The sequence below is a fragment of the Dermacentor andersoni genome, chromosome 5 (assembly GCF_023375885.2).
Source record: "Dermacentor andersoni chromosome 5, qqDerAnde1_hic_scaffold, whole genome shotgun sequence".
Lineage (NCBI taxonomy): Eukaryota > Metazoa > Arthropoda > Arachnida > Ixodida > Ixodidae > Dermacentor > Dermacentor andersoni.
Window position 1 is genome coordinate 102,733,744 of NC_092818.1, and position 26,702 is coordinate 102,760,445.

Sequence of the window (26,702 nt, forward strand, 5' to 3'; positions counted from 1 at the left end):
CTTCTGCACGAGAGGTACGCAGACAGTGCACATATTTATACTGACGGTTCCACAAACATCCAGTGTTCGTCCGGTGCTGCAGTCGTCCCAGAAAGAGGTATTACCATCAGCTTTAGGACTGACCACCCAACGACATCTACATCTGCGGAACTAGCTGCTCTTCGAGCTGCACTTTGTTTTGTCAATCGGGAACCACCTCGACAATGGTCAATTTTCAGCGACTCAAAGGCAGCCCTACAATCTGTACTATCAGCTCTGCGTCGCGGGCCATCTGAACAGCTCGTATTCGATATTAGATGCCTACTTCATACATCACATGAGAAAGGACATCACGTGACGTTTCAGTGGCTGCCAAGTCACTGCGGCGTCATCGGAAATGAAGACGCCGATAAAGCCGCTCGGACAGCTCTTGAAGACACACAGGAAGAGGCCATACCACTTTCACGTTCCGACGCAGCCAGCAGACTTCAAGTGCTTGCACAGGAGATCACGCTCTCTCTATGGTGCACACCAAGCAGCCAGACCAACCGCAGCGATCATCAACACGACCTGCCCTCCTTGATGCATCTCTGTATGCCAACCGGACTCCGCCGAAGTGAGGCCACCCTGCTTTATCGCTTATGGCTAGGGGGTGGCCTTCACGAAATCTTACTCGTTTCGCATTGGAATGGCCGACAACGCTCTCTGCAATGCCTGTCTTTGCGAGGAGACGCTGGAACACATTCTGTGCGACTGTCCTGAATATAATGTTCAGAGACAGTCCATGGCGTCCGTTCTAGCGCACCTTGACAGTAGACCATTGTCAGTTGCAACCATTTTCACATATCGCCGACTGAAGACATCGCAGCTGAAGGCGACGAAGGGACTACTTCGGTTTATGAAGGATACGGGCTTGGACAAGCGACTGTGACAGTGATGTCACGTACCACACAAGAGTGACAGACTGTAACCAACGATGTGTGTGCCGTGTTATGTGCCCTCTATCTCTTCTCCCCATCTTTCATCCCCCCCATCCCCCTCCCATGTGTAGGGTAGCAAACCGGTTAGGCAAAACTGGTTAACCTCCCTGCCTTCCTTCTCCACTTTTTCCTTCCTTCCTTCCTTCCTCTCACCCCCGTCCTTGCCAAAGGTACTGGACGTGTCTGGGTGTCTTCGTGGGCAAACAGGGCAGCCCTGTCAGCAAAGTTGTTTCCAGCGATGACACAGTGCGCAGGAATCCACTTAAAGATTATGTTGTGCCCTGTTTCCAGAGCATGGTGGCGTATTTCTCTAATGTCGGATATCATCTGCTCATACCTTCTGTGATGTAAGGCAGACTTGATATTGTGAAGCAGTGCCTTAGAGTCACAAAATATCACCCATTTTTGTACCACCTCTTCGGTGACCTAGTTCACAGCGGCGTGGAAGGCTGCAAGCTCTGCCACCGTAGGTGTAGTCATGTGGGACACTTTGAATAGAACCGTTATCTGGTATAGCTGGAACGAGGAAAGCGGCAGTTATGCGGGTGGGTAGGTCGAACCATCGGTATATATATGTATGCAATCATGATATGTCTGGTGCAGTCATAGCAGCGTCAGTTGCTTCAGAACCGGCGAGGGATGATTGGCCTTCTTTGTAATTCTGGGAATAGCAAAGTTCGCTAGAGACTGTCGCAGGCACCACAGGGGAAATTAAGGCTTCGCCGCTGGTGTATTAGATGACGTTATGCACTCTTGATGAGCGATAATCACTCGTGAAAAGGTCGCTTGAGGTTTCTCGGCTGGTAGGGAAGCGAAGTGATGGTCGGGGGATTTTTTACAGATGGACGATGGATAATGTGCGTTCTGAGAGAGTCGGCAGCTACGTGTGTCTGGATCATGTGGTCTCCCGCAATGGCAATTGTTGCTGGTGTTGAGGGGCACCGAGGCAGCTATAAACACGCGCATAGGGCTTGACCTTGTATGCTCTCGAAGGCGTGAATGTTGGTCTTGCACGTATTTGACAAAACTGGTAGGCTGTAACGCAACAGTCCTAGGAACAGTACCCTGTGCAGCTGCAGCATAGAATGGACTGTTGTACCCCAGGCTTTCCCGCAGAGAAATTTGAAGACCTGAGCAATGGCGGATAAGTTCTTTTTGAGATAGACGCAGTAAGGGTTCTACGAGAGGTTGCGGTCAGTGATGACACCCAGAAGGCAATGCATCTTAATCTAGGGTACAGGTTGACCATTGACGCTGCTAGGTAACTTCGTCGGCTTGCACGCAAAAAGTCAAAAGCTTTCTGGAGTTCAAGTGCCTTCAAATGCCGACTGCATAATACTGGACCCCTTGATGCGGCTACAACTGCTATTTAACCTTTCCCGCGGTGAAACAACCTTGCTGTGCCGCTTGTGGATGGCAGTGGCGTACACGAACGCTTGCTCCTATTATATGGCTAAGTGTGGACAGCTGGGCTAGTTGGTTGTGATTGGCATTATGAAACATCGTTCCAGCACACAATTGAACACGGACGAGAAGAGAAGGACAACACAAACGCCGGACTTCAACTAAATTTTATTCACGGAAAGCAGTGCTTTATGTACACAGGGGGAGGGGAGGGGGGGGGGGGTCGCTGATAGTGCACCGGACAGCCCAAAAATATTTCGTTGGTCCAGGCGACAATCATCAGTGGCGTCGAAATCAAAAAAAAAAAAAATGAAAAGAACAAAACAAATAAAAGTAAAAAACTGAAAAAGGTGAAAAATAACCTTTTTTTCTCACATTTCTTCTCGTCCGTCTTCAATTGTGCGCTGGAACGATGTTTCATAATGCCTATCATATGGGAATGGCCGAGAGGTCGATGTGCGACTCCTGTAGGTGCGAGGAAACCATCTAGCACCTATTGTGTATCTGTCCTCGCCACGATGTACAACACCTCTCTCTCAGCACAACTGTAAGCCGACTGGGCTCAAAACCGTTCTCTGAGTAAAAGATACTCGGACCGTGGCGACATCCGCCACTGGCGACAAAAAGCGATTCGTGCACTAGTACAGTACTTGAAGTGCCCCTGTTCGACTGAACGCTTATAGCGTCCCTGTGCATCCTCCCACCTGCACTCAGTGCTTCCTACCTTCCTGTTTTCCTCTTTTTATTCCCCCTTTCCCTTACCCCTAGTGTAGGGCGGCAAACCGGACTCTCATCTGGTTGACCTCCCTGCATTTCCTCTTCTTGCTTTCTCTCTCTCTCTCTCTCTCTCTCTCTCATGTTCAACACGGCTCCCCATCGACGCCCGAGTCTATGCCACAGTGCGATTTGCTCCTCCTGATGGCATTAAGCCTGTTCATCAAAGTGGCCCCGTCGTAAGCTCCACCGGCTCCATCGGAGAGTGCCCGTGCGTCGCTGTCGCTAGCACGCAGAGCGCCCCCGCGCTTCGAGCTCAATCTCGTTGCGACTTTGCGATGCGCCCGCCGCAACGCCGCGCGGCGTTTGGCACCTGTAATTAGAGCGGATCGCGAGGAATTCTCTCGCGGACAGCTCATTCTCTCTCGACGATCCAGAAGAGATCGTTCCGCGGCTCCTACTGTCGGCCAGCCGAAAGCGAGCTTCACTGAGCCGCTGCGATGTTCGGAGGCGAAAGTTGGCACGGCGCGCCGGTGTATAAGCTGGCTGCTGCGTCGCGATTTGCCCCGGATTACGGGGCAGTCCTACGGCGAAGCCGGTTTACTTGAACCCCTATAGCAGGCCGGTCAAATATTCGTCAAGTTTAAGCATTAAATAGCACTGGTCAAGCTTAACATCGACAAGTCGCAGATTTAACCGTTAAAATAGCAATATTGTCCCGTCGTAGTGACGTTGAAGAAACAGACAGTGACAAAACTGTGCGTCTGAGAATCGAGTTCTTTATTCGGCGAAGAAAAGCATGCGAGCGTTGTGCCCTTGTTGAGGTGTTTGTATTCCTTGCTCAATTTTGTCAGCTTGAGAATGTACAACAGCGTTCGCGTCACGCGAAAAATCTCATTACCCAAGATTGTTTCGCTACAGAATGCACGATAACAATTTCGAATGCAGTAGGCGCTTCATGCGACAAGTTATAAATCGATAAGAGTGACAATACTGTGCAAAATGATCAGCACGAAAAAAAAATTACAACAATGTGCCCCCGATACCTTAGTCCGACAACTACTAATTTAAACTACTGACAGTTCTAACTAAACGGTGTATTTTCCAGAAGCTCCCAAATTTATGCGGGAGAACGTGCCCAGAAAGCTAGCTCTCGGTCAGGCTGACGTGTCAGCCAAAGATGTCTCCCAACCCGCCGTGGTTGCTTAATGGCTATGGTGCTGGGCATCTGAGCACGAGGTCGCGGGATTGAATCCCGGCCACGGCTGCCACATTTCAATGGAGACGAAATGCAAAAAGCAAAAAGCACCCGTGTGCTTAGATTTAGGTGCACATTGAAGAACCCCAGGTGGTCCAAATTTCTGGAGTCCCCAACTACGGCGTGCCTGATAATCAGAAAGTAGTTTTGGCACGTAAAACCCCATAATTTAATTTAAGATGTGTCACTCTATTAACCCGCAGCAGCAGTTTGGTGGTTGTGGCGTTGCGCTGCTGACCTCGAGGTCACGGGTTCGATCCATGCCGCGGCGGCCTTGTTTCGATGGGGGTGAAATGCAAACGCGCTCGCCTACTAATATTTATGTGAACGTCAAACAACTCAATATGGCCTAAATTATTTCGGAGTGCCCTCACTACGGCGTGCCTCATAATTATATTGCGGTTTTGGCATGTAATACTCGAGAATTTTTTTTCTTTCAGTCACATTCTTATGAAGTAATGCTGATTAACACTTAGAGATAGCTTTGCATAAAGCGCACCGTACTGAAAAATTGCGTTCACTTGCCTGTGATCAGAAAGAAGGAAGTTTTCTCCTGTCCTTTTGTTGTGTTAAAAAGTTAAATACCTCTTGAGGGGCCAAAGCATGTACGCAGTATACAGCGCGTCCTATCTATCATGCATCAAGATTTAAATATATGAAAATGCCACGTAGCTAGATAGAACCGAAGTAATGTCGTTTGCCGTCGCTTGGAGATACTCAGAGTATGTATCTTTTTTTTTTTTTTTTTGCATTCGGCCTAATTAAATAATTAGTCAGTTCAATAATCAACTTCCTAAATAATGTTTATTTATTTATTTATTTATTTATTTATTTATTTATTTATTTATTTATTTATTTATTTATTTCGACATACTGCAGGCAGCTAGTGCAGCCCAAGTAGAAGGAAATTACAGTGCAGGAGTAACAACTCTTCACATTTTTTAGCAACTGAGCATTTAGCAATACAGGAAGGCAGGGAGTTCCATGGCTCAATTGTACGGGGGAAAAACGATTTCCGAAAAACTCCAGTCCTTGCAAGATAAGGTCTTATTACTGCGGAATGGTTCAACCTCCGGACCTAGGTGGTGGTGGAAAAATATATTTATCACGTGATAAGCCTATGTTGTTTGGGTACCATAAATAAAGAAACTTTTCCCTGGTGATCTGTCGCCGCACATGCAAGGGTTCTAGTTTAAACTTGTAACATGTTGGTGATGGAAGAGGACATACGATAATCGGATAAAATAAATCTGGCAAAGAGGCGCTGAACGCGCTCTACCTTGGCAATGTTTTTTTGCGAAATAAAGCTCCCACACAATGGATCCGTACTCTAGAACTGGGCGAACAAGTGAACGGTGTGCTTCCATCTTTACAGTTGATGGGGTTCTCTTCAGTTTCCTGCGCAGAAAGCAGAGTTTAGCAAAATGCTTCAGCAAAAATGGTATTAATGTGCTCGTCCCAACTAAGGTTGTTTCTAATTGTTAAGCCTAAGTATTTCACAGATGGCACTAAATGAATGTGCTGATTTCCAATGTGATAGCAGCAGGACAACAGATTTTTTCCCCTTGTGATTGACATGGAAACTGTTTTGTGGGAGATGATTTGCATACGGTGCCGTTCAAACCAGTCCCCAAGTTTACACAGGTTCTCGCTGAGTAGGTTCTGGCAATTGGTACCTTTAATCACACTGTAGATTAGACAGTCGTCTGCAAATAGTTTAACGACAACACAGTCATCCATATTTTTAGCAATGTCACTCACATATATCAAACATAACAAGGATCCCTGTGGAACACCAGATAATACATGCAGCTCCTCAGAATTGACACATGCGCACTGAACATATTGGGTGCGGTTTGCTAGATAGGCCTGAAGCCAAAGAACCAAATTTTCAGGAATTCCTGCTTCTAGTAGGCTATTAAGAATGAATATGTGCGATACATGGTCGAACGCTATCGATAAGTCTAAGAAAACAGCACCAATTTGCTCACGCTTATCTATGGCGGAAACACATTCGTGAATACAAGAGGGGAATCGAGCAACTGTCGAGACATTTTTTTCTAAAATCATGCTGATAATAAACAAAGAAACTTATTGATTGAATATGACTGATTATGTGATTGGCTATTATATGTACGGCTATATACTTTATACTATACTATACTATACTATACTATACTATACTATACTATACTATACTATACTATACTATACTATACTATGCACTGTATACTACATGAAAATTGTCGATGAGAAAAATCTAAAGCAACATGAAAAACTCCCGATACTGGTTTCTGTTGCTCAATACAGGCTACATAAAAGTGTTTTTCCGGGCGTGAAAGAAGCCCGCGAATGCATGCAAAGTGCCTCGAGCAGCAGCCAGTCGCGTGGACGATATGTCCACGAACTCTCAGCGTTGCCAACCGCAGGCGCGGCTTTCTGTATTAATACAGTTTTAAAACGAAGCACTACAGCGCACAAACAATAAATACTTATACCGAGATATTAACTGCTTGAAACACTGCACCACGCAATTTCAGTGGGTAGCGTGAAAACCTTCACGATACACGGAAATTTCGCGCGGTTAACGGAACGCAGAGGTTATTGAACGAAGTCATTGAATAAGAACATCTTTCGCTATCACTTAAATGCACGAATGGGCATTATTTCTTTCATTTCTGGCGCGAGTCAAATCCATAATGCACTTGACGAAAAGAATAATGCTCATTTCCCCCATAATTGCGCGTTCGAATAGAAGACATTGAATACCTTCATCTAGGTGGCCGCAATTCAACGGTACAATATACTCATTTATCGCTCATATACCAGCATAATCGCCCTACTGAACAGAACACACGCGCTGACATGCCGACCGACGTTCTAGAGAAGAAGGAGAAAGGGCGGAACAAGCTGGATGCCGATACTTAAGACTTCACTGACAAACAAGTATTGTCAGCCAGGCACGCCCGTTTTGTCTTCCTGACGAGCCCTTGCCTGCCAAAGCTGTCCGCGGCCCCGACGACCCTGAACCGTGGCGTATCAGCGAACACGGAGCTATTGTTAATGCCCTACGCACGAGACAAAGCAGCGGCAAGGAAGGAAACGCGATAACGCGGAAGCTCTACATTCCTGGCGATGTAATTGCATGCAGACCAGGCCAGCGGTGGGCACACGCGGACAATGCATTAGGTCACAGTGGGGGGGCAACGTAGCACTCCACCGCCAAAGGTGCTTCGTTTTATATAAGCGGAGGCCGCGAGTTCGGGGTACTGAAGTTTATAGCATAACTATAGGGCTCGATTCGCGACTTTAGGAACCAGACTTGACCGGGTCGTACACTGCAGCAGACGAAATTATTATTCGACGCGAGTGGTCGTTTTGCGCTGACAAATCACGAGGCAAGCAGGCCGTGGTGCTCTATTGTTCACGCCAATAGGGTGAACCGCTCGATAACATAGGGGAACCGAAAGGCGCTCGTGCGGTTGGCTTCCCTCCGTGACTTCTAGCGTCACTTGCATTCCCCGAGGCACTCGATACCCTGCGCGCATTTGATACCACGCTTCCCCATCGCAAAGGATCGTCCGTTGTTGTCCGCCTCCCCAGTTCTTCTTAGAGTGGTCCTATAGAAGGCGTGCTTCATACTGCACTCAACTTGCAACCCAATGCATGGGTTGCGTTGGGAGAGGAGCGCGAAGTCGAGAGGAAACGCTGGAGGAGGCGCGCGTCTCTCCCTTCGTTCCGCTCTCATTGTTCGAGACAGCGTTTCCCCAGCTCCTCTCTCGCGCATGCAGAATGAGCACGCGGCGTCCCCTAACGACGACGCTGCGCCCTCCTTACCGCATCACGATAATGAGTTCTTCCAAGACATTAGGCCCGGCGACAAAAAGGCGGTTTCATTGGCCGCCAGCGCCGCCGCCGTCGCCGCGGTCGCCGCCTGCCCGCTCGGCTGCCTGCCTTCCGCCGCGTGAATGATGGAGTGCATCTGGACGCTCGATACGGCGGCGTCGTTGTCGACGACGTCTTCCAACACTCGCCCACCACCGTGCACTGTCGGCGATTGACGCGCCACCGGAAGTGGAGACGGGCCGAATGGTGATGACTTCCGACGCTTTCTCGCTCTTCTTCCCGCGCCACAACGCGCGCCCGCGCGCGCGCGTGTTCTGGCAGCAAATAGTGGACGCGCCGGTCCTGGCCCTGGACTTCACTCCAATTTCCATTCCCTCTACTCATTTCTTAACTTTCTTTCTTTTTTCTTGCGAGAGAGGTTAGCGAGCGTCGGACACTCACCCTTTTGGCGCGCGTTGCGGCCTCACCATCCACGCATCTTTTGCATGTTGCTAGGAGCTTCTCGGCGAGATTGCAAAAGCCCCCCCCGCTGGGCTCGCGAGGAACCGCGCTCGACGCTGTCAGTTCGACGCTGTAGTTTTTCTGCGTGACGAATTGGAAGAATCGGAGGAGATGTCGAGCGGTGAACGGGAGTGGAAGTGTTCAGCGCGTATATGGACCGACCGCGGGGGGAGTGCGTTGGGAAAGGAGGGGGTGCCCAATCGCATGCGCTGTGCGGCCGCGCTCTGGTGGTCTCTGGGCCGGAAGTGAAACTGCTCTTGAGAGAGATGAGGGATGAGAGCATGTAGCGAAAGGTCGCCGTGCGTCCCGAGTCGGCGCTGCGTTTGATCAGCCGTGGCTGGAGTATTATGCCGGCGGCGGGATTGAAATATCGTTTCCTATGGGAGGAATAAGGAGAGACAGAGAGGAATGGGAGTTTGGTGCCTCTTTAATCACGTCCGAGCCTCTGCAAAAGAAATGCGCGCGTCGGTAAGGGAGCGTTGATCTGCATTGACTTCGTTTCATTGGCCGCTCTGTTTTCTTTTCTTTTCTTTTTATTGACTGCATTATGTTTCCGCCGCATTGTTAAGCGAAGCGGCTAGCGTACAGTGACAGCTCTGCGTTCTTGTGAATTTTGATTTTGCTCGAATGTATGTAGTTATTTATTACTACTTATTTAGGCGCTTTCAAATAATTACCTAACAAATTTCCTGGGCAAAACTACGGTTCGTTTAGCTTAAATTGAATCATTGCAAGAAACAACAATCCGTATAGCTTATTCATAGGTGCTTATATACGTTGTCTTCACTGGTCGTTCCTTTTGCATCGAGAGATAACGTCGCATACGATGAATTTGTGCCCGTTTGTGCTGAATTACATAGGGCTCCTAGTAACCGGTTTCCGTTTTTTTTTTTTTTTTTTTTAAGGCTGTTCGCATGACAAGTAACGAAAATCTGAAGAGTACTTTTATACTGAAACTTAACGAACTTTTTCCTTAGCCTGTATTATTATACATCGTAAATGTAAGGTTAAACGAATAATGTCACAGGTGAAGGTTATTTCTTTGGGGAAGTAATTCCGAATACCTCTCAAGGAACGGACAAATACACGGCTACTAATGGAATTAACCGAATCTCGTTTTGTGCGAGATCATGAAGCTCAGTAGCACTTCAGTCATGCTTAGAATACTGATTGGTAAGGCCTGGGCATGAAGAGGTACTTGCGCAGAGCAGAAAAGGCGAATTGCCAATATTTTCTCCAATTATAATCCCGATAAGAACAGGGAACACTTTTTTCTACCCTGTAAAAATTACCTGCGCCCGTAAACTACGACGAAAACTGCAGATCCTCGTTAGAAGACCGCTGTCGTTGGAGAAGCTCTCACGCGCGTGGTCGCGAGAAACCAAACAAATATTGGCTCTTCGTGCATTAGCGAAGTTTCTTGAAGAAATTGAGTTCTGGTGTAATCACATCGAGTTTATTAATAATTCAGATTATGTGTGTCTTCTTGAGACGTGACCAGGCGTTTGAATTATTGTTAGCTATTTTTGGAATATATACGGAGATCACATGGTCACAGATGCGTGTTCATGTCGACTTCCTCTGTGTTTATTGCGATAATGGGATGTGTTGAGATCAGCACTGCTGCTTATTAAGCCTTCTAGTGTGGCTGCTGTGTTGCGATCACATTATCACTGTAAAGGTTTAAGAAGAAAACATATTCCGTTATCTTTATTAGTTTAATTGTCTTGTTTTCAGTCGTTCGTTTTTCTGTAATATCACGTATTCATTTATTTATTGCTGCATAACCTAGGGTAATGGAGCATCCGAGGTACTCTTTACCTCAATCTGTCCAACGCAGCCCATGTGTAACAGAACAGAGCCAAGCAGATTCTATATTAATGTTCCTAGTTTCAGTAGTTATTGCAATACTCATTCCAAGGCTCCATTGCATATATTTTTTCGCGAGTTTGCCCGCAAGGCAACAAAGTTTGAGCACGTGAAATGGGTTTGGAACACGGCTATATCCACTCTGGACAAGCTGCAAAAGAACCTTCATGCGCCAACAGTCATGGCGTGAACTATTAACCGGAGTTTAACTGGTTTTAACTATTTCATTCGCACCACGGCCATTCTGTGTCCATGAGGGCGCAAATTTTCGTTGACTACCACCAAGTGAAACTTTAATGGCTTCCTGCAATTCAGTGTACAGCACGTTTAACCGATGCGGCCAACTCAGTTGAACTGGTTAGGTTAGGTCAAAGACGCCCGCTGACAAAGAGTTAAACTGTAGGTTGTATATGTACTTGCGCTCGGTGCAGAAGATCGGCAGGCTTAATCTAAAGTCTCTTAGGCTCGCAAACACAGCTAGTGAAACGCAGGACGGCTTCGACACTTGTTTGCTCGACACCGCTATTTACCAGCGCACATTATTAATAATGCTTCTGTCACACGAACTGTTTTGTTAATGCATATTCATGGCCCGTATCCTCAAAGCATTTCGTGCGCGAGCCCAGTTCGTAAGAACAGACAGACGCGAGCGGCCGATTGAATTTTCTTGAGAACAAAAAGAATTGTGCATTCTATTCCAGTTTACTTGCAGACTAAAAAAAAAGTTATAACAATCCGAATCTCCAAATATTGTTATGTGAACAGGTATGGCATTAAAATATATCTTTCGAAAGTAAATACCGGTGCCCTGCTTGCTTTTAACAATTAGAGGGGCGTTGTTCGCGAAAGGTTGGTTAGCGCGTCATTGACCTAAGCACTCGTTTTTGCTGTAACTCGATTGTTTTCTTTTTTTTTTTGTTCTTGCTGGCAGTCACTCCCGCCAAACGAAAGTACGCTTCCATATTCATTAGCGAAATGCGTAAATTAATAATCAATGCGTGACTTTTGAAAGACGCGTCCTTGTTTTCGTTGATAACTTTGTCGCTGCTTTATCCTAAAATCCCTTTGTTTGAGTTGAGCCAATTACCACGTATGCTTCGAGGCTTCTATAGCAAACGAATGCTGATGCTAAAGAAACTTGCGAGCGAGAATTCGTAATTGCATTGAAGCTTCCGCGTATGCATATGCTGCAAACACGAATAACGTGCGACCGGACAGTGAACGCAACGAATCCCTGCGTTAACAACTTATATATAAACGATATTAAGAGTGAACTCGGGAAACAAAGTAATTGACGCCAAAGATTATTCACTTTGCTCGTGTGTCTAATAAGAGTGCTACGAGTGTTTACCGCTAACTAATAATTGGCGCCGATGGTAACGATCCCATGCACAGTTTAAGGGACAGGAACGTTGTTGTTGTAACGCCGGCTCGTGGTTAGTTATACCGAACGCCCGTAACGTAAGCAGCTTTTCTTATTCCGTGCCGTCGGACCAGTTTTAACAAGTTCTTGGGGTAATTAAATCTTCATGGAGTGCGACGTCCCCGATGGAATGCTCGGGTTCGCATGGCTATACGTATATTCAGTCCTACTCTGAAACAAAACGTTTGTAACCGTTGTATACAGGGTGTCTCAACTATTATGCACCATGAGTTAAAAATGTGCGAATGCCACGTAGCTCGACAGAACCAAGGTAATGTTTTTTGCCGTCGCTTGGAGGTGCTCAGATTATTTTTTTTTTTTTGCATTCCAGCTGGTTTCTATCAGTCTTAATTAATTAATGAACTTCTTGAATATTACAACTAGATGAGAAGTGTCAACGACAAAATTAAGCAGCGACGTGAAAAAACTATCGATACGGTTTTCTGTTGCTCAATACGTGCTATATAAGGGTATTCTTCCGGGAGCGAAGAAAGCCCGCGAATACACGCAAAGTGCCTCGAGTGGGCTTCTTTCACGCTCGAACACTTTTATGTAGCACGTATTGAGCAACAGAAAGCTGTATCGGGAGTTTTTATGTTGCTTCACAACTTTCTCGTTGACACTTTTAGTCTAACTATACTGTTTGAGAAGTTGATTAATTAATTAAGAGTAAATATGTGATTAGGCGGAATACAAAAAAATGCGTCACTTTAGCATACGCCAATGACGATGAAGGAGAAAGCCTGTGCGCTCAAGAGACGTTGATTAAATTACTTGACGTTCTCATTGGAATTTGTTGTTACTTCCTATTCTTGTTTTCTCCGACCAAAGGTCGTGGGTTCGAATACCTTAATTGGCGCGACATTAACTAAGCGTGTCTTAAATGAGTATCACTTGCTGCTGGGGGAGTTGGTTGAGATCTAACGAATACATTGTTGCGCTAACAGGAAAATACAGAGTTAAGAAGAAAAGTAGGAAACGATAGGTCATGATAGGTGGGCGGAATAAGTTCAGCGCTCGACCTATCGTTCCATACTTTTCTGCTTTCCGAACGGGTAAATCTGCGCAGTAATGAAACAAGCTCTAGCACAGCTTGTCAATGGGGACATTTCCGGCAGCTTCGACAGTCCTGCCGTCTATGTTCGTGGTGCCCTTGGTGAACGGAGCATAAATATGAAGAATTTCTATGATGACTTCCCGGGGTTTTTTGGTTTCATGATCGCCGTCCGTCCGGGGCAGCCTCCACCCTCTTTTACGCCGTGCTGATGCGTGTGTTCTTGCGTGCATGCGCGCACACCCGGTGTTTCCTCGTTCTCTTTGGGATGATACGTCTATTGTTGCACTCCAGATGGCGTTAGTCATTCCACTATGCAAGTGCACCGCGGGCTCAGAGGGTATGCATGGGTCTGCTTCTGATAGCCCCCACGCGCGAGCCCAAACAGTGGAAGAAGCTAAGTCGTGCAACCATGGTTGTGCTTAAGCTAAACGTCGTCACACCGTCACAAAAAAGAAAGCGAATAGGAGCGAGAATGGTAGATAGAAATAGGAGTATAACGGTAGCGTGCTCTCGCCGATGCCAACAGCAGTAGGTGCGAGAAAACAAGCCGGGAAATGCAGAAGTGATTGAAGTACATGCAAGGCGATAGCGATAAATTGTTTAAACACATGCGATGTGTCATTGAATGTTTCGCATTAGCATAAATTGCTGCACTGTGTACCATCTGCATACTGTCTTATTTGTTTTGTCGCACCACCTTATAATTACTACTTACAAAAATGTACTAGTAAACTTTGAAAGCTCTGTAGCTTTCTGGAATCACCTCAAAGAAATGAAAATCGCTTCGGCAAGCAAGAGCTGCTATGTTTCGAGCAATGCGCCAATCTCTGAGTGGCATTGGCTTTTTCAGTTTCAGCTGGTGACAGTGAGTGAGGCCGACGCCGTTTGATAAGTTTGGCGCGTAACAGACGCGCTTTATCCCACTTTCTTCGCCTTTCATTCTTCGACACTGGTTTGCAATCTAAACAAGCACTCTGACGAACGAGCCCAAGCTGCGATTTTCTTTCTCTTGTTCGTTATCAAAAAATAAAGTGCGTTCAATCGTTATTTGTGCACTCACACGATCTGTATGTTATCTTTCTTTTTCTACAGGGGCAAGGCAAATTTCCGTGCTATAGAAAAGCGGATATTGGACAGCATCATTGGCCAGGGTCGTTATGACTGCAGGATCCGGCCCATGGGAATTAACAATACAGGTGTGTATCTAATCCGCTTTACTTGGCACTCGGTCTCTACACGTTTGTGTCACTCATGTGAAATTGTGCACATCGCCACCGATTAGAGCGCCATCTGCCTGGTTACTTTTTCCATTGTTGTGCTGTGCACGAGTCCTAGTTCCTCGCGTGTAAAGCATGCCCGCCTGAAGGAAGCTTTAATCTTTCGATGACCTGTGACGTTAACCGCGTGCACGAAAACTGGTTTTCGTTTCTGCATATTTAAGTGCTCAATAATTGCATGCTGCTTCTTTCTCTTCTCTTTTTCTTTTTTTCTTAGTGGATCTTGTGTGTGGAAAAAGCGTTGCGCGTACGACGTTTCTGTTTGACGTGTCGCCCCAATTTATCACTTATGGGCTTTATTGTACCGTCGCCCGAGAGATATTTTATTACGATGAGACTGTTTTTCTTTTTTTGTTATTCTCGATCGTTAAGTAATGTATGCAACATGTCTCCCTTCTGAAAGCTTCCGCTCGTTGCATTCATAAGAAAAAGCATCTTATTAGCGTAATCAGGTTATGTGCTCACACAGAAAAAGCTGGCAGTTGACTCAACGGAGAGAATAACCGCAGAAAAAGAGCTTCGCGCAATTTTCGAACTTGCCGTAGTCAGGAGCGTTAAGGATTAGTAAATACATTAGATTTGTATTATCATCATCCTCATCATCAGCCTATATTTGTGACCACTGCAGGACAAAGCCCTCTCCCTGCGATCTACAATTACCCATGTCGTGCGCTAGCTGATTCCAACTTGCTACAGCAAATTTCCTAATTTCATCTCCCCACCTAGTTTTCTGCCGTCCTGGACTGCGCTTCCCTTCCCTTGGCGCCCATTTTGTAACTCTAATGGTCTACCGGTTATCTACTCTATACTCATTACATGGAACGCCCAGCTCCATTTCTTTATTGTGATTATCAGACGTGCCTCGTAATCAGGTCCAAAATTCTATTTTATTTTTTGCCATAATAATCAGCCCAGAAGTTTGCCCTTAAGCTCATGCTGGTAACTATCCTGCGCCCTCGGCCGCAGTCGACTTGAAAATTATTGTTGGGAGTGAAAAAAACCAAGACAATTGTAAGCATCTTTTTTAACTGCAGAAGCTGTTGCAAATCCATTCACGAGCGATCCCTTCTTAGGTAAGTGAATAAGGCAAGACCGGCGCACGTGAGAGCAATTCGCCGGGGGTTCGGGCCGAGACTTCCTTACAAGTGACGTTACGTTCCTTTTTTGTTTGAGAGCTACTAGCAACAAGAAATATGTTGTTAAACGCTGGAGAATTGCCGATGTACCCCGCATGCACCGCACTGTCGGGCGCACGTCTTCGCGCAGCTGTCAATAACCGCTGGAAATTTCGCCTTTAGTGCTGAAAGTTATTTCGGTGTTGACTTGAGTTTCTCATCAGCTGTGGTGACAAAGTTCCGTCGCACTGACCAATCCATTAGTGACGCCTGCTCCCGGTAGAAACGCATACGTTTAGCACCACTGTAATCCTGCGCCGCTGTTACAAAGGCTCTTCGTATCTCGCATACTGTATAGCTAGCAAACGATAGTGCTCCGGAAATCGAAAATTTTGTCGTTTCCTCGAGGCATACTCATAAAAATGCGGTAGTTGAATTCCATGCTGAGCCTTATGAGGTGCGGCGCCTAGCTGTTCGAGCACATGATGCAACACGTTAAGCTTTTAGTGCAACGAGAACACGCCTTTTGTGGCTAGTATTGGTCAAAAAGGTACTTGAGTCATTTCATAACTGTCAGCGCTTCATACAACATAACAAGGACAACAAGCGATCCATTGTACATCAATCGACACAAGTTAAACAACAGCCAAGACAGGTAAATACATGACAAACTCTACCACCAGATGAAGATCATTAGTGAGATTAACGTCTTAAGGTTCAACTTCCGACCGCGGCGGCCGCATTCCGAAGGGCACAATATGTAAGCATTCCCGTGTAGTCACCCGCCGTGGTTGCTCAGTGGCTAGGGTGTTGGGCTGCTGAGCACGAGGTCGCGGGATCGAATCCCGGCCACGGCGGCCGCATTTCGATGGGGGCGAAATGCGAAAACACCCGTGTACTTAGATTTAGGTGTACGTTAAAGAACCCCAGGTGGTCGAAATTTCCGGAGTCCTCCACTACGGCGTGCCTCATCATCAGAAAGTGGTTTTGGCACGTAAAACCCCATAATTAATTTTTTTTTCCCGTGTAGTCACATCAGGCGTACGTTAATGAGCTTAAGATGATCCAAGTTAAGATTCTCTCTTCGATTACGGCGGCTCCGATAGCTAAGGTTTGTTTTGGCACGTTGAACTCCACAAATTAATAATAATCGAATCAGACTGTCAATCGTTACGATCGGCCAGCGGGTTTAGTGACCTTCTAGCCTCTCCTGCCCCGCTGCGATGAATTGCTTTGTGAAGCCAACAATGCGTCCCTTTCGGACAGGTGTGCGGCGCCAGTAAGGCGAGACACGTTTGGCGGACCGATTATTGTTTGCTGGTTCACTGTCGCCTTCACGGTCTAATGGGAGCAAGAAAATTTTTGGAAAAGGCTGTTATAAGGCGTTTACTCACGGACCCCGGTAACCGCCGTGGTCATTTGACAAACGCCCAAGCCAACTGCTGGGTCATCCCAGGAACCATGACGCGCCAGCTTGAGCCAAGCGTGACAATCCCTGTCTACGAGGCTCCCCTCCTTTCTGTGTGTTCAGTAAACGTAGGTGCGGGAGTGAATGTGCAAAACCTCGCCCTCCAACGCGGCACCTTCGAAAACTTTGGACGCTCCGATTGGACCAAGGTTGGATGGCAGTTTCCCTGGCCTAGGGATCTAGGAAGTACAGAGAGTGTTTAAACAGACGTTTTGGTCTCCTCGGTGTGCTTCACTTCAGTCATACAAGAATGATGAGGTGTAACGTTCCATACTCTTCATATAGATATTGTAAATAAACCCAGCACTCCTCGTTTTGGATGAGAACGCGTTCCTCCATTCAACAACATCCTTAGCGTGGATGAGTCGCACGACGGCAGGGGCCAGCTAACCCCTTTTGACATGCCTGACCCCAACTCTTACACTCTTACACTTGAGCAGGGATCGGCTGCGCGCCACCGGTGATCAGTACCACATAGCCGCACAGTGTTCTTGGAATACACATCATAAATTCACGAACCGCGACTGCGGTCCCGAGTAGTGTGCCCTGAGCTCAAGGTGCGACCACTGGCAGAAGAAGCGGAAACGTAAATGCCTAAAGTTGCTGCGGCTTCGCGGTATCGTCGAGCTCGTAAGAATGATGAACCAAAAAGATAGGGGGACACTTAAGCTGCGCCGTTAAAGGTATGACGCGATAGCTTAATTGTTCCCTTCAGTGGTTTTTATTCTCACACAGTCACTGTTGTTTGTTCGCATTCATTCGCTTTTAACGATTATCACAGCACAAGTTCTGTATTGTTGCATTGTTGCGTGTGCACTGCTGCACTGTGCAGTTTACGCACATAACGCTGCTTGTATATGCACACACATTTATTAGCACGCAGTGCACTGCACACGATGGAATGCGTTCGAGGTCCGCCTTGTCGTGTTGCATGCATTGGCTCTAACATTAATGCACCTCCATAGTCAGCACTGTCGTGCAATATTCATGGTCCTAATTGAACACACACCCTACTGTCAGCAATAATTGTATCGACGCCATGCCGCGCAGACACCCACACATCACTCTGTCGGAAGTGAATATCGGTGGGTCGTTCGATGGCCCTATCGTCGGTGCTGTCTTGTGGAAGCTGCTTGTCACCACAAGCGAACGCGCCTGGCGTTCGCCATTGAGCTCGTGTCGGTCGCGATCCAAATCCATGGTTTGCGATGCGTGGCTTCGCCGCAGCTTCCCAGCGTGTGCGCGATTCCTAAAACTCTGGCGTTCGGTGCGATCAGCACCAGCTGGTTCGCGCTTTCTCCACACCTGTCTTCCGTGGGCTCCCTGGACGCCGAGGTGGTGGTACAGATGGGCCAGCACACGACGCCAAAGGCGAACTGGGTACATTATCCATTGCAGAACTGACTACAGCACGCTGGACGCTGAAGACAGAAACGAGGAACGAAGCTTACATGAGCTCGCGCGCCATCTGTTGGTCAGCGGTGTAATTAGAGAGTGGGGGAGGGGGGAGAAGCAGCAGCCGCATGGTGGCACTCAATAGCCGTCGAATACAGCTTTATGTTGGGGAACAACAGATTGCTGTTTTATTGCGATAGCAATTATATGGACAATCCAGGCGCATTTCCGCCGTCGCCGTGAGGTTCTGTATGAGTGAAAGCGGGTGAAAGTGAGCCGGCGAACGCGGTTCAATATCGCGTGCGCGAGCGAGGAACGCGGCCCGGATGCGTGCCCTCTCCTGTGGCGCGCAAACAGGGGGTTGAGGCGAGGGAGGAGGAGTGTTCTCCGGCGGCTGCTACGGTGCCTCGATGTCCTCCTCGCCCGCCGCTCCGTACAGACTGGAGACAACCGCGGCGTCTGCTACGGCGTTCTCTACGCCAATCGCGGACGCCGTAGTAGACGCCTCTGGCGGACGCCGCAGGGACGCGTTGCCGGCACTCGTGTGTCTTGAAAGCGATCTGCGACATGTATAAAGTGCACGCCTGCACGGGCCTCATCTTCAAAGTGATCTGGGATGTTTGCAGAGTGTGCGTAGTGCCGGTAGCTTCGTATGCGCTGTGCTTTCGATGTTTCGTACGCGTTCAAGCGACAGGTGCACGGAGGTCAATTGGCTCACGGCTGTGGCCGCGATTCCTAACTCCAGCGCTTTCCCAGACAGTTCCCACTGTCATCGAGCGAAGTGTTCATGTTTACCTGTGCGCGCGTGCCACCGTGCTCGTTAATTTACATAAAACGCGTTGTTGGGCTAGTGGATTTGAATCCATGATAGAATGTGTAAGCGCGACTGAACAACGACGTGCAAAGAAGCAGACACACAAAGACAGCGCTGTCTCCGTCTGTCTGTTTATACGTCCTCGTTGAGTCACGCTTACACATTCTATCATTGTTAATCTAGTTTGTAAGTGACTGGTTACAAGTTTATACGGCCGATAAAACTACTATCCTTACTTTGTACAGCTATCTACTAATTTGCTATCGCGATCGGTGCTTCGCCTTTCGGGCGGAACTGCGAATTTTTTTTTCTTGTATAGCTACAACATGCCGCCACTCAGAGTCAACAATCGTCAAATATTGCTACGTTTCAAAGACCGCACGGCATACATAAAACCCACGCTCATATTCGCACCCTCCAAGCTGGCCTGTGTGGCGAAGCGGTAGTGTGTCCGACTCGCGAGTCCCCCTCCCAACCCGAGGCACCCAGTTCGAATCCCCTGATGTGAACATCTTTTCCTTAAAACTAGAATTGTTTACTTTATAAATTTAGATGATTGTGAGCAATGACGTGGGTTTCTCGACATGCCGTGGACGCCACCGCCTTTCCCGCTGAACGGGAGCTTTAACGCTATCGCGCTAAAAGACGTAAACCTACACCTCTAAGAATGACTATTTGTGTTGGAGTTAACTGAAATGTCCGCACAGCTGGTTATGAAAAACGCTGTTGTTGAGGAGTTCGGTCTGTATTTCCCCACCTGGGTTTCTTTATCGTGCAAGTAAACCTAGGTACGCAAACGCTTTGCACTTAGCTCACATCGAAATCCTGCTGCCGCCGGGAAACGAATCCGCAACGTTGTGCACAACAGCTAAACGCCATGGATTGCTTGGCCACCGCGGCGGTTAAGTGTAATATTCAAAAGCCTATTAGCAGTTTGTCGCTAACTAAAGAGCTCATTGGGTATTTAATGCCATTAGTGTTTCAATAAATGCTCTGGTGTTACCCAAGAGCACCAAGTCATTTACAACTGGTGGCTTCAACTACACTATTACACTGCGTTTCTTTTTATCGCCCGTCAAAAACGAGCGATGTATACTGGAAGTAAAATGAGCAGCAGAGGGTTTCTTTTCTTGTTCTTTTGTCTTTCCGCCACTCTCTTCTCCTCTCACCTGTTCTGACGGGTCGCGACCGATCGCTCGATGGTCTGGGTCCGAGCGCGCGTGATGCAATTTACGGGTCCGAGGACGCCGCGGCAGCTCCGGAGACCGAGCCCCCCCCCAAAGAACCGTGTCACTGACTTGATTGGAAAGGACACTGTGCAAATTACTTCTCCCACCCACAGCTCGCCCATTAGTCCGGGAGATGTAAAGCCTGCCGGCAGACCGCTCCGCCGACCTGTCGCCTCATTCGCGCCGGCGATCTCCATTCGCCTCGCTGCATGTCGGAACAGGAATATGCTCTGGCTGGACCTCTGCGCTCCCATGCAACTACGCCCGCGCAAGCTTAGTAATTCTCCTGTGATTTACCATCTCTTTGGGGGGCTATATAGAAGAGGATGTTTTTTTTAGTGCGGGCAAACAGTGCACCTGGCCTTGTCGACGTATAGCGGCCGCAACCTTGCATCTTGAGGAGTGTGGTTGAGCTGAGACAGTGGTTTCTTGTTCCTGGAGGTCCTTTACTTCTTGGCGTCACTTGCTTGATGTAGAAGACGAATGGAATATCCCCGTACATCATACTGATGCACTTACATTCTCGTTTTTTTTTTTTTTGTCTTCTTTCCGTTGACCGTTCTTTATCGTACGGCCACTGTTACAAAGTTATTGGTGGACGCAAGACGCGCCTACACTGGAAGTTTCCGGAATAATGCCGCCGCCGATTCTACAGCGAAAGAGACTTACCTAATCAGGTTGCGTGCACGGCAAAAAAAAAAAAAAAAAGGTGGTGCACGCGAAAATCAGCGATTGCAGTGGTATGTACGATGAGTCATGTATGAATGGCTGAGGCACTTCACCCGTAGAACGAATTTTCGAACGACCGACGACTGTGCTTGTCGCTATCGTTGTGATTTGAGCGTTACTTGTACTTCTGGGCACAAGTTCGCCCTATAGAGATGTAGTTTCGTGGCTCACGGTTGTGGCATTGTCTGGTTCTTCGCCGTCATTACGTTGTGACACACAGAACGCCGTGACACATCGTGGCAGTGTACTCATGTGACCGTATAAACGCGCACTTCCAAGTTATCCTGAAGGCGCTGCCTAAATGACCCAGCACACTTCAAGAATGGCTGACTCAACAACCGTCAATGTGGTCGCGTTAACGGGGCTTACCTTGGCGCTTGGCCTTACCTCAGAGGAAGCGGACCAACTGCAATCAAGACGCAACTCCGCTGGCTTCGAACCCTCATCCCCGTCACCTCCCACCATCCACACAGTGGTCTTGGGCAGGGAGCTGAAATGCGATAAACGTTTTTCTCCATCTCCCTTAAAGGTGAAAGATGGCTAGAAGGCTAAAAGGAAAATTCCATCTCTACTCCATCTGTGGCCTTGCCCTTTGTCGCTGCAGAGTTATGATGTAAGCAGCATCAATAGTTGCATAAGCAAGAATTGAATCCGGGAACATCAACTTAGAAAAAAAAAACGTTTCTTTGTTGTTCAATTTCTTTTTCGTTATCTTCCTCTTTGTTATCTAGGCGGACAAATGCTGCATATCGTCAATGAAAAGGCACGTGAAACATTTCTGCTTGAATACCGCACCTGATCCCTGAACACTGAATTTGTGACACTTAGCGGCACCGATAGCGACGCTATATATGATAGAACTCGAAATGTTTTGGTGCCTTTTGGTCCCTCTTTTATACATGTAAAAACAGAAAATCCTCAACTATACTATGCTACGAGTTCAAAGTCGATGCATTTCCTCATCAATGAGACAGGCAAAATTTTCACCATTGCACGTTGCATGTAGACGCCCAATCAAACGGCGCTGCCGCAATTTCGAACACTGTCGATTCATTTCGTGTGTGTTCACTCTGTGCGCGAACACGTCTATAGCTGCCCCTGTGTGTTCGCCACGGGCGACGGCCGCGCGAAGTTTCAAGCATGCACTGGCCTACGGACACCGGCAAAAGTTAGTAGCGCAGGTAAAAGCGGCTTCTTTCCTTCTTCCTCCTGGTTGCTGTCGTCACCACCGTTCCTGATCGATGCCCCGTATGCTAGCCCAAAGTTCCCCCTCGGGCGTCCTTACCGTGGTCTTACTTATGAACGGCTAATGGCGCGTGTGTCGCCGTCGTGAAGCAATTATTTCACCAAAAGATGCCACGAGCATTTTGTGGGGAACAAACGAGCGCTGTAATTAACGAAAGTAAATAAAACGAGACGAGAATGTCATCGGTAAGTAACGGCTGGTGCTCTGAAGCAGGGAAACGCAAGGAATCCTTCTGATACATTGTTTAGGTTATGAAGCTTTCTTTTCTGCATTTGATACATATCGCGCGTTGGTTTTGTTGATCTTGCTTGAAACCGTGGAGACAGGAAAGGCTATTAAGCTTTACAATGGGGGAAAAAACTCCAACCTAGAACCCGCCAACCTTTACTTTCATGGCTATAGCGAGGACACATGAAGGGCGCTTTGCAAGGACGCCGATAATGTAGTTGCCGCGAAATAAATGAGAAGGTACAGTTTGCGCCATCATAAATGCTTTTCTATTTTTGAACATACCGCGTGCAAGGTGGTTTCCTTTTTAAACTGCCGTCTTGTATTTTACTCGGCAAGGTTACTTCGCAAGATATAAATCTAGTTTGTTGCGGTCAGCCCTCTGGGCCTTCTGCTTCATTTAACGCTTTTCTCCGATGGACATCAAGTGCCTTCGTGTCTCTCACGAACATAACGCATTTTTATCAAGAGTGAAGTACACCGCTTCAGCATTATTTTCTCGTCGGAGGTGTTGCAAAATAAAACGTACAGTATTCGTAGAATGTTCCAACATTGTGTGCAGCTATTAACCGATCTTTGTCTCGTGATCTGTAGCGTCGTGGAAGCAAGAAAAAAAAAACAAGAAACTCGCGCAGAAGTGCAGCTAAACTTCTTCGGGAAACCCTTTCACAAAAATTGCGTTCCCGACAAGCGAAGAAGCATAATTAACGCAGTCCATTGCTGATAATCTAATGTAATCCGAAACTCGTACGCCGCGGAAAGAGGACGGGTTATCCTTAATTAGTTTCGGTCCCATGCCTGTACGTTGTTTTACTCTGCCGCGCCGTTCTGTTTATCTCGGTATAGCCGCCTGGTTTTCTTTTTTACTGTGCGCAACTCGTAAACACCTCATCGCTTCCCCAGTGCTCGCTCAGTTCGCTTCGTTGATTGTGCTGGCCCCGTCGATTCTCTCTCTCGGTTAGGCCTTCCAGCTACTCCTATGTTGGCAAGAAGAGGTGGAGAGAAGGGGGAGGCGTCTGCTGTGCCCTTGTTTATCGGCCATGGTTCGAACTGTTTGCAGCAGCTCGGCCTCGTGATGACGCCAGCGCGCGATTCTTCCCCGTGAAGCCTGTGGGGCGTCTTCGCTTCTTCGCGGAACCGCTATTCCGGCAATCGAAGAAGGGGGCCGCTCGGTGCCCGACTCACCTTCTAAGAGAGAGGCCTGGCTCGACTTGACTTGGCTTTCTGCGCGGTTAAGGAGCGGATCGCGAAGGGGAAGCCGAGAAAGCATCGAGATTGCGAGGCCCGCGCTAACGAGCTGGAAGACTATGGATTTCCACCAAGCATCCGAACGAAGACGATAATAACTCGAGTATCGTGGAAGAAACGAACGGAAGTACAAAAGGAAAAGAGGAAGAAAGAAAAGGGGGGGGGGGGGGAGGACGGAGGAGGGGTGAAGGAGTGGCTGGTGCTCTCGAAAACTAAGCTTGGCACGAAAATGGGAGTGACGTACAACAAACACACAAGTAGGGGCATAGCGGTAAAAGGCGGCTCGAACGAAATGGGAAAGAAAGGCCAAAGTTCGATTACCAATACTCTCTCGTAGGACGGGACCTCTCCGGCCCTTTTGGCTGGGTCTTCAGAGACTGCAGTTCGGTCTGGGCGCCACGGTTCTCTTTCTTTTTTTGGTTCGTAATGTCTCTGGTCCGCCTTATTTCTTTGAGACGCGGTGAACGCTGCAGTAGGAGATAGTGTGGGAAATAAGCTTCCGTACTTCTTTTTTCTTTCTTTCTCGTAGATGTTTGTTTCCTGAATACTGTGCGTCCGTTTAATAGCCCAATAAGGTGTCAGCTTCACTGCAAAGTTGCGCAGTAAACATCCCAGCCGGCTTTCCTGTTCTTCGCCGCCATGTTTAATTCAGCCGAACAGTTTTGTGCATAAGAGCACATACATTAGGCGTAATATACTCGTAGGCTGCACCTACACTCTTAGCACGGTAACGTTTACTAAAGGGGTATATTCTCACAGATTTGTGCACCTTTAACTTATAAGTTACAAATCAACCTTTACAAATTTAACTTCTATTAAAGGTAAGAAAGCGTGCACCTCAACTAGAGGTTACAACACTTTAACCTCTAGTATAGGCATACAGTATTGAGTGCCTTTGCCTAAATATAAAGGTTACTTTTACAATATACCGGTTGAACGATTAAAATGTTCACACAAAGCGGCTTGCAGGAGGTCCCAGATGGACACCGTGCTGCGCATGCTCCGTATATAGAGCCAGTGTCGCCTAGCAACGGGGACGCGGCTCTTCTTTCTTTCGGGCTTCTTTCTGCGGTATGTTTCATAAAAGCCCGTTCTGCGCATGCTCCGCCCAGGCAGTTGTCGCCTAGCAACAAAGGTGCGTCTCTTCCTTCTTTCGCGCTTCTTTCTGCTTGCGCCTCTTCTTTCTTGCGCGCTTCTTTCCGCGGCCGGATTAAGGAGACTACAACCGTGCGCGGAGAAATGTGAGCCTTCGCGGAGGAAGCCCCTCGGCCAGTCCTTTCCGGACGCTGCCTTTACATGCGCTTGCGCTTCGAAACAGTTCACGTGTCCACCTTGTGCGGTTTTCGGGACAAAGGGTGTCCCTGTGTCTCTCTCAACCTAAGTAAAAAAAGAAAAAAAAAGAAACATTGCGTTTTGCAGGCAACCTAGACCTTACGCATACCGCAACATCTCTTGTTTGGCCTAAAAAATATTAAGACAAAATGCAGCCTACTACCCCAAAAAAGTACAACAAAGGTGACCGCGGGAGCCAGAAAATTTCTTTACTTTTGAATAGTATATTGTAAGTGACAGACTCATATTCTTTTGGGCTACAGTTCTGTAGCTGCTAATCAATAAATGAGGCAAATTTTCGCTTTGCCAACGACAAGTGTTCAGACCTTTGGCTCGCGCTGTTGCGGTTTTTATCCTCCTGCACATGCGCTTGTGTTTACTCGGTGGATTGTTCCTAAGGTATCATCTAGCACGCGAAAATGAAAAAAAAAATGAATTTCAGCTCACTGATTCTACTTTTTAATTTTTGCATGCTGAATGATACCCTTGGTACAATCCACACAGTAAAGGCAAATGCATGCGCAGGAGAAAAACACAGCACGGGTAAAGGGCCTGAACACTTGCCGTTGTTCATAAGCAAAGCAAAAATTTGCTTCATTTATTGCTAACAGCTACACAATAGTACCCAAAAACAGTATGCGTCTGTCACTTGCTATGCCATTCGTAAGTGGAGATCTGTACTCCCGCACTCCTCCTTGTTGTGCTTTGTGATAGCTAGAAAATTTTTTGACTAGATATCATTGCAGTCGAAGAGATGTCACGGCTTGCGTAAGTTGCCAGCAAAACGCAGTTTTTTCTTTTCTTTTTCTTTTGCTTAGGCTGAGAGAGACACAGGGACACCCTTTCCTGTGGAAACTACACGAGGTGGACAGGTGAACTATTTCGAAGCGCAACCACGTGTAACGGCAATGTCCAAAAAGGACTGGCCGAGTGGCGTCCTCCGCGAGGGCTCACGTTTCTCCGGGCATGGTTGTCGGCTGCTTAATCCGACCGCGAAAAGAAGCGCGCAAGAAAGAAGAGGCGCAAGCAGAGAGAACCGCAAAAGAAGGAAATGACGCACCTCTGTTGTTTGGCGGCAGCCGGCTCGGTGCATGCGGAGATTTGGCCTTTCTGGAACAAAACCCAAGGTGGCGCCTCCCCGTTGCTAGGCCGCACCCGGCTCGTCGGACCATGTAAAGAGTGAGGCCCACATGAAATTCTCTGAAAAAAAAAGGAACGCTCAACTGAATGTGGTTTCAAAAGTTTACTTTCATTAAAATCACTTAAATCGTTGTATTTCAGCCAACGAAGGGCTACCATGATACTAGTATACTGTATCCCTTGGGATTTCAGACGAAATGAAACTCCCCGTGCGGCACCTTTTGAGCAAATATGTAACGGTAATGTTCTCAAAAGTACAGTTCAAAACACAATTTGAACGCCTGAGGAGGAGGCACCGTTAGCTTGTATAAATAACCTGAGTATAAATTGACAGTTCCACAGGCAGTATAAGGTTAACTTCAGAATGCAACATCTTTATTTGAAAATACAACATAGAATACACCAGAAGTACAGCAGGCCTTGCTGGCACATGACTAGATCTGAAAATTC

At 47.4% G+C, this 26,702-nt stretch overlaps 1 protein-coding gene across 5 annotated transcripts in view; it reads left to right on the forward strand.

The window, feature by feature from the left end:
• Window positions 1–26,702, forward strand: part of GluClalpha (glycine receptor alpha 1) — a 398,335-nt gene that overhangs the window by 304,481 nt on the left and 67,152 nt on the right. For all 5 annotated transcript variants that reach the window (XM_050178334.3, XM_055070894.2, XM_050178330.3 and 2 more), the window contains one exon: window positions 14,124–14,227. In XM_050178334.3, coding sequence (XP_050034291.1) covers window positions 14,124–14,227 — 104 coding nt within the window. The remainder of the gene's footprint in view (window positions 1–14,123; window positions 14,228–26,702) is intronic.